At 44.4% G+C, this 12,521-nt stretch overlaps 1 protein-coding gene across 2 annotated transcripts; it reads left to right on the top strand.

Moving 5' to 3' along the window:
* The first annotated feature begins 573 nt into the window (after positions 1-573).
* LOC125756489 (uncharacterized) lies at positions 574-12,304 on the top strand. Of its 2 annotated transcripts, XR_007414544.1 has the most exons (4): positions 574-837; positions 906-1,090; positions 4,300-4,514; positions 11,305-12,304. XR_007414544.1 is itself a non-coding variant. In XM_049411332.1 (3 exons), the coding sequence occupies exons 1-3, from the start codon at positions 822-824 to the stop codon at positions 11,560-11,562; spliced, it is 459 nt and encodes a 152-aa protein (XP_049267289.1). In that variant the 5' UTR covers positions 574-821; the 3' UTR covers positions 11,563-11,836. The 2 variants fall into 2 exon arrangements, 1 of the variants encoding a protein (XP_049267289.1); XM_049411332.1 differs by lacking the exon at positions 4,300-4,514 and having other exon boundaries at positions 11,305-11,836.
* The last annotated feature ends 217 nt before the right edge of the window (positions 12,305-12,521 follow it).

Raw genomic sequence — 12,521 nt, 5'->3', positions numbered from 1 at the left:
GCACGGCTCAGAGAAACACACAACACGACTACTGAAAGCCCGCGGGTCGCACATTTCGTTCCCGCTTCATCCTTTCCGAGAGAGGGACAAGATGCACAACGACCCCAGCACCCCCTCCCCTCGTCCTTTTCTTCCTTTTTTTCTTTAGGTGTAAAACACGCATTGCTTTTTTTCTTGCTTATATCGCTCTGCCCGGTCATCAACCACCAAGGGGTAGAAAAGACAATGAAATACGAGTTTTTTGAACGAAGCCAGAAAATAGCCCAAATATAGCCAAATAGCCAAAGATGAAAAATCCCGCCAACTCGAAAAAAAAGTAGCCCAATTTGGCTATTTATAGCCCAACCTGGCAACCCTGCTGCCAACACTCACCACGCAAGCCACACAAACGAAAGCGTATCCCCGGAGTCGGGGCTCTCCCGGTTTGGCGCGAAACCGGATCTGACGTTATCATAGGGAGGTACTCCCTGCCCCTAGACAGGTACTGTTGTAGCTAGGGAAAGATCCGACGATTCCTCGGCCTTGTCCCCAGCCCTTACTTGCCTATGTTCTACTCGGTACCCCTCACCGCAGTCGCCGGCCTTGTTTGAGTTATGCCTTCTTTGCGCGGTGTGGTGATAGGCGACAGCCTGGTTAAATTCATGTGCAGGAGTCGCCTTCACTTGAAAACATCCGTCGAGACCTGCGCATTTAGTTTTGGTGGTTTTGACGCTGTGCGAATGGCTGAGGCCGTCTCTGCGATGCACTTTCAGCGCCTAGACTGTCGTTTTGTACGTTGGTGGTAACGACGTTTGCAGTGCCAACGCGGACCCTCAAGATATATGCGACAATATAGGGGTACGTATTCTGAAATTGTGAGATGCTTGGCATCAGTCACTGAAGGTTGTATTTTCTTTACGTTTTAGAAGTTAGTTCTGCAACTGCAGCACGATGTGGCCCCCGTGGTGTATACGTCTTCAAAGTGCTGCCACGTTACTCCAGCTCTGAAGACGCCGATGCGGAGCGCCAGATCAAGAAAACGCGCTTGCTGAACCGCAAGCTGACGGCTACGCTGAAACGCCTGCCGTGTGTTCGAATCTTGAACGCCGAGGTAAGTTTACGCTGACATACTGGTGCGCGCCGCTGAGGGAAATGCCGTACCGTCGTGGTCGGCACGCAGCTTTTTTTTTTAGCCGCGCTAGTTGCTCATTGCTTGCGGTAAAGTGATGCGGTAGAGGTCTTGCGGGTTAAAATACTGACATGCCGACCACGACGATATGGCATATCCGTATTGCTGCACGGTAAACCTGCACTGCCAACAGACCCGATTAAAGCGGTATGTAGATGCGTACCGTCCGCACCGCATTCTAACGAATTTTAAAACTTAGTTGTAAGTAGTTGTAAGTGCTCCTAGCAATTTTCTCCCGTGTATATGCGTTCATCTGAAATACCTGACTGTTGTTATTGACAAGGCGTTCACACGATGTTGAGATACAGGGAAAATACCGAAATGAAGGTGGCAATGCACGTTAAGCACGTGCACACCTTTTAGTGATCTTGCATGTGGCCATTATACACAGTGGAAAACAAGGCCTTGAAATTTAATGCCCTTTCATTAAGACTGTGACATACATGGACAGTGAGGATGCTTTTCAGTATTTAGATTTAGCGGAGTGAGGCAACGTGGTGCCATTTTTAGTAGAGGCATTTGAGAATACATGGCTTGCATGTGCCGTCACATGAGCTGGCTCGTATGTTAGAGACAATTTTGATAAACCATTCCAATGTCCGTGGAATGGTTCATCAACAATGGCAGTGGTGGCGACACAAGCATCCTAGCCTTTCTCACCGAAGGCCACTAATAGAGTAAGACGGTGTTTTCAAGGCATGGGAAAAGAAATGTTTGACTGAAACATCAGTATGTGGTGATACCAAATTCAGAAAGCCGCCAGTGTCCGCATCTTCTCAGTGACAACCAACTCACAATGACGTTGTTAGGTAACTTTTGTTACCCTTGAATAAATGAAAGCCCACAAGTCACTGCTATCTCGATCTGTTTCAGTGGACGAATGAAAACCTGTCGACGAAATGGGTTCATGTATGTGAGGTACCTTTTGAAAAGGCAACAATTAAATTAACGTTTCAGAACCACTATGGGCCCCTTGTTCACAATAAAGAATGCGAAGAGGGTGATTATTATGGCCTTGATGCCAGTGGGTGCTGGTGTATATCCTGGGTAGGTCAACACATGTACAGCTAAAGTAAGTTGCACACATACCACATTTGAGATCAGATGTATAAAGATTTTCTTCATTGCGATTAGAGCAGTGGTGTCCAAATTAATTGCTTGGTTAGTAATGAATAATTATCCACCAGTGTTCGAGCATGTCTTGCCTTTCTCAAGGCACTTTTTATGGTGTTTTGTTGTTTGTTTGAACTTTTCGTTCCACTAATGTAGGATGTGTCACAGTTCACGCATTTTGTGGGCAACCTCCTGGAAACTATTTGTCTAAGAAGCACTTTGATTCTTTGGGAGGACAAACGGGAACAGCAAAAGTATGTGGGCATCCCATGGTGCAGGGAATAAGCGAGTCACTTGCAAGATTTTTTTACACTAATTGTGTGAGAATTTCCCAGATGCCAAAAAACTAGGTAACATGACAGCTCACACATGTTAAAGACCTCTTGGAGCAATAAAAGTTACCAGGGGTAATCTACAAAATTCCACGCATGAACTTTGATACGACTTATATCAGTAAGACTAGAAACCTCAAACGAAGTTCATCGTCAACAAACAGTGCAGCAGTGTACAATAGACAAAGAAGGGAACGGTTGTCTTTGTTCCCTTCTTTGTCTGTTGTCCACTCCTACCCTTTTTGTTGAAGATGGATTAGCAACTAGCCCAATCTCAAAGCTTGCCTCAGACGAAGGATTCAACACCAATAGTCACACTCGTTCGGAGCTTTGGCAATTTTAGAGCCCTGTAAAAGCCTTTATTCATCAATAGAGAGCCATTGGGTGTTTCCCAATATGCCTTACAAGTTTGCCATTGAAAGTTCTGTCTACGTTAATGCAACAGCTTAAACATAATAATTCTAAGTTAGAAACACAGACAACTAACTGGCTAGAATGTGCTATCATATCCTAGTGGAAATGGAAGGACCGTAAATTATAGTGATAGAATCTAGCGCACTTTTTGCAGTTTCAACAGGATTTGCATTTTTAAAATGTGTTTCAATGTTGCAAAAACCGGTTTGTTGTGCGCCTGGTGGACAGGCCTTCATACTGTGCAAAGGAGCCATTCGGATTGCTGTACAGTCTTCTGTTCTTTACATGCACCATAATTCGTGCTTGATATTACAGTCTATATTATTAGGCATCCCCACTTTATTCTATGCTTTTTATAAGGCAAAAGGAGTGATTGCTGAGAGGCAGCTTTGCCATCACTGTGACTAAGGGAACTGGCAACCTGTGTCAAAGCCGTGGTGCTATGCGCAGTGCGTATACATGCTGAGTGCACAAACACGAACCACAGCAACAGGAGCTTTATAAGCACAATGTTGCTTTCTTATAGATAAGGCCTTGCTCGTTTGCTGGCGTATTATTGCTATTGTGCTAAACTACCACTGTTTACAATGTCTTGTGTGTATGACTGAATTGGTGCGTAAAATTGTGATAAAAATTTTGAGCCATTCCATTTTGTGAAAGCAGGTTACCAGTGAAGCTGTCTAGCACATAACACAAATATGAACAAATGTATGAACTCGTTTCTTGTCATGATTGGTGGTAAATGTGATGAAAGGTACACACACACACATTTGTTGTCTTGATCGGTGGCTCATTATTTTTGGTCATGGTGATGACGACGGCCTTATTGTTGCTATGATGCGCAATGATCAGCTTGGTTACAACCTTGCACATGTTCTTAGCCAGAGTCTCATCTATGCCTGTCTGGTGGTGAGGTTTGTACAAATTGTGTCGCACAGGAAGCCAAAGCATTCTAACACAAATTGCATAACCACGGTGGTTTGTTTTTGTGTTTTATATTTTTTCAAATTAGAGGGTAAAAATTGGGTGCTATTTTTCAAGCTGGTAATTTGAGAGAAATCACATTTTTCGTGGAACCATAATTGAACTGCATGTTTTTGGGGGGGTTTAGTTTAGAAATTCTACATGAAATACATTTACACAAATTGATAAGTCAAAAGGACAGTAAAGAGCCTTGATAACATCTAGGAAAAGACACATTTAATTCACAAAAAGCTGATCACCGATTTTTTACGCGTCCTTGTTAACGTACATTGCCATTTGCATGTGCAGCATGTTGGTCTTCATTCGAGAGCTGTCTCACCTTTGGATGTACAGAGGCATCCACTTCCACCTTGAGCACCGCACCGTGCAGCCAACGCTCCGCGGAGCATCTCTCGCGGGCGGCTGGGGCACGCAAGCGCAGTGACAACTGTAGGTGGTGCCTTCGCCGCGTCGTCTGCTAAAGCGCAGCGGCTCCGCCCAATCGCGCTTGCTCTTCGATGAAGGTAACTTAATCTCATGGAAATCAAGAAGCGCAGCGACTGCGCCTCGTTCCGCACTGCTTTTTTACCTACTGTTTTCTTTTTCTGCATGCGATCTTAAAAGTAATAAACCTTGGCCCGTGCATGAGTAAGATCGCCAAGCCGGGCTGGCACTCCCGCAACTAAGCTACTCAGATGCTTTGTGCCGTACAGTTAGAATATTCCCGCTACTCACACGGTTGTTTTCATCAGCTGAAAGTTTGGCGACAGAAAGTCGACAATAAAAAAATATAAGTTTGCGCTGTGAATTGAAGGCTCACGGAAAACTTTCTGCTTCGTGCTAAAGTTTTGAGCCAAGAAATATATAAAGCGATACGCGGTGCTTTGGGTCACCTAGCGATAAAAAGGGAGTCAAGCTTTATTCAGCGCCTGCTTACAGAAGTAATCATTTGTCAGCGCGCTTCTTTGGTGAACTCATTGCGTGATATGAGTTCAGCTGAAAACTCTATTAGAATGCTTCTTCATTTTTCTGCATGAATGGTACGAATAAGCATGGTTGCAAATGAGTAGCAAATTAGGGCGGCGTATTGGCGAGTTAAATTCGCTAGCGCATGAAGGCAGCAGTGCTGATAACACCTGAATGTAATGTAACTTCTCTGAAATTGGCAAATTGCTCACATCCTTTTGTTTTCAGGCGAGTAACAATCCAAACTTTCGCACATTTAAAGCTGTTATGTCAGACCTTACCATGCATTTATCGCCAATTTTGCGGCGCCTAGCTTTGAAGCTGATCAAAAACATTTGCGTGAGCAGCGGGAACATTCTGGCTACTGGGCTCAAAGGAGCTGAGTTGCTTAGTTGTAGGAGTTCAAGCGCGGCTAACCAAGAGAGGCGCTCCGCGGAGTGCTGGCCGCACGGTGCGGTGTTTAAGGTGGAAGTGGACGACTCTGTACCTCAGCTGAAAGAACCCTCTCAACATCCCAGCTTTCATTAGCTATAGTCGGGTACAACTTTAGAAGGCAGCGGCATTTTCCCCTCAAAGGCGGATGCATACGAGCCTCCACTAATAGGCGCGCACTTCAGGTGACGTCATGAGCCGGACGGCCGGTGACCCCGCCGACGGAGAACATGCCTAACATGCCTAGCAGGACTATTTCTTTAGTCGCGGAGGCAATTGGCTGCTGCGCTTCGGTCATCTGGGCGGGGCCTCTCCTGTCTTCTAAAGTTGTACCCGACTATAGGCACAGCAATGTCATTGCAGCATTTGCTGGCCTCGGGTAGTGAGCAGCAGAGTCATGCCAATATTCAGTGAGTTCAGCAGCTGGTTAGTGCGGATTGCTTCCAGCAAGTACTGGTTGCACTTGTGAAGTGAATTCATGTTTTTAGTCTCTAAAATGAAGGTAGGTCAGTTGTTATGAAATGACTGTCTCAGCAGACAAGAGTCTCTTGCAATGGATTCAATACTGCTTGCAATTTCCATAACGTTAGGTGGTTTTCACCTTTGTTTGAGACGGTCCGTTTAACAGTGCAGTACCATTCTGTGGAGAGTTTTGTGCAAAACTCCACTCAACATCTTTTCACTAATGTGGTGCTGCTGTTGGGTTACGTAGACAAAACGGGTTTTACCAGTCATTCTTGAAAGCTCGCCGACCATCTGGGGATGATGGAGGATTTTAGCAAGTTTTGAAGGCGTACGGACGGTTGCTTGCATCTGTGTGCGAGAGCAGACAATGCAGCACTGCATGTGTCACAACTTTGTGGGTGCACTTGTTCTAGCTTCCTACACGGTGATGTCGGTGTCCAACTTGTCGCCCAGAAACCGAAACCGAAAGTCGTTCATACAAATAAGGCGATGTGAAATAGTTTCGAGAGAATACATGAATTTGGGAGTGTGTCTCATGCTTCCAAGATCAATAAGAAATGTTTGCAACAAAGAATGCACAAGCCACAAATTTGATGGCACCACCCCTTTAAGGGGAGATGCTACTCGAAGACACTTTTTCTTTAATATTCACCCTAGAGCAATGAAACTTGAGCTGCTTATAGAACTTTTTATGCTGATTTCAAATATATAATTAGTTTTCTTGCAAGTTGCATACTTTTAGTTCTGCAACATGACAAATTGAAAAACTGAAGCATCTTGCCCCCCCTCTTTTCAGACCTAAACTTCAATAATTTTTTACAATTGATAGTTCATAATGTTTCAAATAAAGTGCGGAATGCAAATAACTAATTAGGAAGTCCATACAAAATATGTACTAGACGTGAAAAATTTTAACGTTGGAAGTTCATATTTCTTCTACCCTAGTGAAAGTTTACATAACTTTTTTTTATTTTATAATAAGAATATCGAAACTTAAACAAGATACTTGCATTTCTCGTACTTTGGAAAAACTTTGGGAAAAATTTCATGCAGATCTGAGCACCAGAAGTACCCGAAAAAGGAGGGGCACATTGACAAAAATGGCAAAATTTGTGTTTTGAGAAAAACGAGTTTTAAAGTCAAAATTGCATGTTTATTTATCAAAGATGTCATTGAATGCAACGAAATTTGTACACAAGAAAGAACAATCCTCCTTGTAGTGGCCACTGCCATTAAAATGCGCCAGCACCATAGGTTTGGCCCTCACAGCTCTTTCGAGCTGACTCCTCGACAAGAGATTTTTTCTTCAGCGCACGCCGACAGGCCCTTGCTTCTCCTGTTAGTTTTTGAGACATTTTTTTCTGGCGTGTGCTGTCCCGTGATGTGCCAAGAGCAACCAGATCATGAGACGGGAGCACGCCAAGCTCTTCCAGAACACGTTCAAAACTGGAGTGCCCTCGATTAAACCAACATGTTCAATGCTGTCATATCAGCAATCAACAAAGACTCGTCGTCCTGCGATTTTTCTTCGTCTTCGAAGAGTCCGATCTTTTTCTGGGAGGCACTCACATATTCGAATGCCGCGGCAAACTCGTCGGACGCATCGGCGTCACTGCCACTACGCCTTGCGGCAGCAGACGATCTTTTCTTGGTTTGAGTGTTCGGCTTTGATTTGCGCCGGCGTCCTCGAAATTTGTGCGTCGCGTGAAACTTCACAGGCCGGTGACCGCGCTTCCTACGGCTTTCTTCATCCATAACGGATAAGCACTCGAGAAAAGCGTTGTTCAGCTGCGCTGCTCGACGAGACACGGATCCTGCAAGTAGGCTTCACAGCACACACAGGCGCGCAGCGGCCAATGGCGGCTCCCGATCCGTACCACGTGATTTAAAGCCAGTCGCGGCGCTCGAAGAAGGCGGCAAAAGCGTGCTTCTCTTTATTATTTCTTGCGCTGCAGCAGCGCGGGAAACTGTTGTTATTTGAAGAGTGAGGCTCGGCTCTTCGCCTCATGCGGTCGACAATGGTGAGCGGCGGCGCATTATCAGCGGCAAGGTGCTCGAAGATGACACTTTTTCGGCCTTTTGACAGCCACCTTGTGCTCTTTAGACGCAATTTTAAAGCATTTCCAGTTGAGTCTCGACATTGATTTTTTTTTTCAGAACAGCAGAGGTACTAATCTTAACAAAACAGGCGAAAACAAAAAATCGATAATTTTTTAGAGAAAACGTGTTTTTCGACCCGCATCTCCCCTTAAGTGGTTGTGTGTGAACTTGACGTCAATTTGGACGCTTTGGTGGCTTTGTAACTCCTACCTAACAAAAATAATGCAACATGTTTTTAGAGATTAAGTTAGAGCACGTGCTTGGCTTTAATTCTGGGGAGTTTAAAAAAAAATTGAAGACGGCCTTTTTTTTAAACTGAATTTCGAAGTATTTTATTTTTAGAGACGTTTCTTACCATATGCATTTATGGTTTGCGTCTGACATCATCCTCGGCAATCATACTTAGCACAATGGTTAACCTAATGCGTGGCAAATCTCTGGAAAATTTGGGAAATTTCGAGTATTATAGACGTGGAGTGAAAAAATCTGAAATTAGAGCATTATTGAGCAATGGGTGCCGTATTTGCAACTTCTTTTGCATAAGTTATGGGCAACAGAACTGCAACATAACATTTTATAAATGCATGTTACTCACAGTAAGCCAAGAAAAATTGACTCGCAGCTGCAATAATTTCTTTGTAGGATCTCGTCAAAATCGTATTTTCGGGAAATTCGCGAAAAGCAGTTCTGCTGAGTGAAGACTTCCGTCCAAATTTTTTTGACTTAGGCAAATTTTTTTTTCGCAAAACTAACATTGGTTTTGTGGCCCTAGGGACTCATACAGCAAAATATTTTTTTTTTTCAGCGAAATTAAAGGGGTCCACAGACATGCACCGATGTTATCTGAATACACTCTATCTGCTACAAAGTAGTAATCTTCATGTTTGCTCATGGAATCTTTATGAAATCGGAAAAATGTGGAACTAGCTGTACATTTGGTAATTTGCCCTACCTGCACGCTGTGGCACATAGGCTATACATAGGCGCCCCACTGATGCTTTTTTTAGTGTGAGCAATGGGGCCATAGTGGTCCCGAAGCATCAATTTTATGTACTTTTAAAAAATTTGAGGCGCGTTCTAATATGTTAATCTGGTACCTTCCTGATCTGACAAGTTTTCATCAGACTTTTGACTATGTAGTGAAGTGTACATCACAGGCTTGCTGTGTCAAAATTCTTCTATTATCCGCACCAGGCTCTCTCCTCTAACACTGTTGTCTTTCACATATGAACATTGGATGCTTGCACGTGTTCTCCATGTATGGCAGGCTGAAATATTCATATTTATTTTCGTTGGCTGCTGCTTCCTTGCGTTAAGTGTCAAAGCAGTTGGGGCATTATACAAATGTGCAGGCAACCATTAATTGAATTTGAAATGCATGTGCCGTATTTACTCGAACTAAGCTGATGTTTTTTTATAAAAAACAATGTGCGAAAGTGGGGGGTTGGCTTAGATTCGAGTACCATGATTAAGTTTTTTTTTTTTCTGGCCTTGCGAATTTCGAGTGTCGGCCTAGATTCGAGTAAGTACGGTACATATTCTAGTACTGTCACTATAGCTTCAGTGGTGGTTGGTGAGCTTTCAGTAGTGATTCATCGCAATGGTGGATGCAGGGTGTCGGAACGAAATGTTTTTCGTTTCGGTTTTAGTTTCGTTCCACCGAAAAAAGTTCCGTTTCTGTTCCGGAACTAAAGAAAATAATGTTTTGTAACGGTTCTTATTTTTATGCGAAAATTTGAAGGTAAAGTAACGATAAAAACATAGGATTTGTGGTAAACTTGCGCTCCTCTTAAGAACGTGGGATGGGTAAAACACGTTCTTCCTGCATTCTTCAGAGGAGCGCAAGTAACTGTACGACGAATTGCTACAGACTAGCGCGAGCTATGTGGGGTGTCGTGGCTGTGGCTGGCCCAGAAACCTGTCAGGGAGGAGACCAAGACAAACCAGCAACCATCTTTACTCCGCCGAGTCTCGGCCACAACTGCGAGCTGCGAGCGTGCCATTGTTCGTTTTCTTCTTCTACGGACGACGCGCTTGCAGCCGCCGCTTTTATACTTGTCTATACGCTTCTATACACTTATAGGAAGGAAGAACCAGAGGTCAGCAACAGGAAAGAGCAGGCAACCACAAACGGTGGCAGCAAGGCGGCTGCCACGACGACTGCTAACCCGAAAATGGATGCGGAGCCCCCAGTTGCCACGGACAACACCGGGACCTTGGTTACGTGGTGGACGAACCGTGCCGACGTGTGGTCGTGCACGCCACGTGCTGTCCGCTGTGGCCAAGGATAGCGGCTACTGCGCCCTCCTGCCCAGTTTCACCGGAGGGGAGGGGGCAGTATAGAAGCGGTGGCTGCGAGCGTGCTGGCCGTAGAAGAAGAGAATGATGAGCGATGGTGCGCTCGCAGCTCGCACTCAGCAGCCACTGGCAGCGGGCAGTTGCGGCCGAGGCTCGGCAGAGTAAAGATGGTTGCTGGTCTGTCTTGGTCTCGTCCCTGAGGGGCTTCTGGGCCAGCCACACAAAACCCCAAAACTAGCACCCTTCCAAGTTACTGTATTTAAATTTCTCAAAAGTGAATTATGAATTTTCTGAGCAGGTCCTATGTTTTGTGTCAAGGGAGTGAGCATTTTCTCAGAAGCAGCCCGTCCTCGAGGGTGCAAGACCGCTGTTCTGATAAAACAAACTTCGGCACCGAGAATGCCCTCTCCACACTAGTGTGACTGGTACACGAAAGTCCACTTGCATTTATATAAACAGCTCTGGTTGCCACTCTTTTCATTTTTCATAAAATTTGAACATCTTTACTTTGGAATTCTTGCATGAGATAAGCGCTAACACTATACCCTGACATATGTATTATTGCTCACATTGCATGACCTCGGTTGTTCCAGGTCACCAAGTTTTCCCGGGAACTGAAAACTGATAAAAAATATTTTGGTTTCACTCTGGAACGAAATAATAGATAACGTTTGTTGTTTTCGTTCCGGCCAAAAATATCTTTTTGTTTTTAGTTCCGTTCCGACACACAGGGTGAATGGCTATGTAATTTCAAGCTGTGATATTGGTGCAAGCCACATATACAGGGGCAATGCAAACATTCAAAGGAGCGTGTATTGATTTCAAAAGTTCCGGCTGAGCCCCATCTAGCAGTGAAAAATTTTCACATTGCAGCATACTAGCAACACGTTATGTTGCCAAATTTTTCCATTATCTTATGAAACTGTAGGCTGTGGTCCCAAGTTGTTCACTTCCCTTTCTTTTTGTTTAGTGACTTCAGTTGATCTGCAAGTTCTTTCTTGTCTCAATGCATCACATTTTTCCTAATTGCACTAATTTTTTTTGTTCCTACAGCATCGGTTTCTCAATTCCTCGAAAGAGCCACGACGTGCGCCCTTAGCAATTGATGGGTACCATGTGCACAGAGGCCAAGGGATCGATCAGCTGGCCAAAATCGTCAGTTCTCTTGCTCGTGACTTCGGACCTGGAGTGAAGTCACATGGACACAGCGAGCTGGGTATCTGCTACAGGCTGCTGAAGTGCAGCCACTGCAACACAAAAGGCCGCGAAGTCCTGCGAGTGCAAGATTGTGCCCCAGGGTCTTTCAATTGAAAGTAATACATATAGCATGACCTTGCATTAATTATCTTTCATAAATGCTAATCACTACTCGAACAAATCGAGAACGTTTCTGTATTGCAGCAAATAAATGTAGAAATTGCATATGTCATCACACCTTTATTGCCCAAAAAATTGCATTTATTGCACATTCATCAAGCAAGTGACCTATGCAGGACACTATCTCTGCAAGCTCAGATGTGCACGCGCAGGCCTTGCATTTATGGCTTTGCTATCTTGGCAGCCCTCTGTTCTATTGCTACCTGTGAATGTGCCAAGCAGATTGGTCTGAACGGCATCACAAGTAGCTAAACACATTTTAGAGCGCAATGAACTGGGCTAGTTGGTACTACTTCATTATGCCACAGTGCGAGGAAAGAAGCCAAGGCACACAGTGCTGTGTCCCAGCTTTTTCCTCGTTCTGGGAGCACTGGAACAATGAACATTTGAGAACATTCACTTGGAGCTCCTACCATCACATTTGGCTACATGCTCCAAGCCCAGCTCGTCCAGACATGATTCAAGGCATCACAGTTGTGTTCGCATACATCATCTGTGTAGAGAACAAGTTATTTTGAATTGAAAAATGGCCATCCACCTGTTTTGTACAAGGCTACCAGGAAATCCATACTGATTTCTCAGAAAGGAAGACAAAAAATTCGTACTGTTCCTGGGCTCAAGCCTGGAACCAACACCTTTCCAGGGCTGTTTCTCTACAACTGAGATAGCCAGTAGGCTAGCAATGGGCAGTGTAAGGGCCAATTAGTTGAAAAGTCAAAGCACAAAGAATGTGGCAAATGGGTCCTGTGGAAACGTGCAGCAGCTTTTAGCAGAAGATTCTGCGTTAATATCTATTTATGAAAATCAAACTTGAAAGAAAAAACATTACTTGCAGCTGGTTATAAGCTACTTATACCTACTGTGCTTTCCACAGAACTCATTTGTCATATTCA

Source organism: Rhipicephalus sanguineus, unplaced genomic scaffold (assembly GCF_013339695.2).
Source record: "Rhipicephalus sanguineus isolate Rsan-2018 unplaced genomic scaffold, BIME_Rsan_1.4 Seq1041, whole genome shotgun sequence".
NCBI classification, from domain to species: Eukaryota; Metazoa; Arthropoda; class Arachnida; order Ixodida; family Ixodidae; genus Rhipicephalus; species Rhipicephalus sanguineus.
Note: the sequence above shows the minus strand (reverse complement) of the source record. Positions and strands in the feature narration are given on the sequence as shown.

What these genes read in the sequence shown, in the direction of transcription:
- LOC125756489 (XM_049411332.1), top strand. An exon ending in TTCGAATCTTGAACGCCGAG is followed by an intron (nt 1,091 to 11,304) that starts GTAAGTTTACGC and finishes TTGTTCCTACAG; the next exon opens with CATCGGTTTCTCAATTCCTC.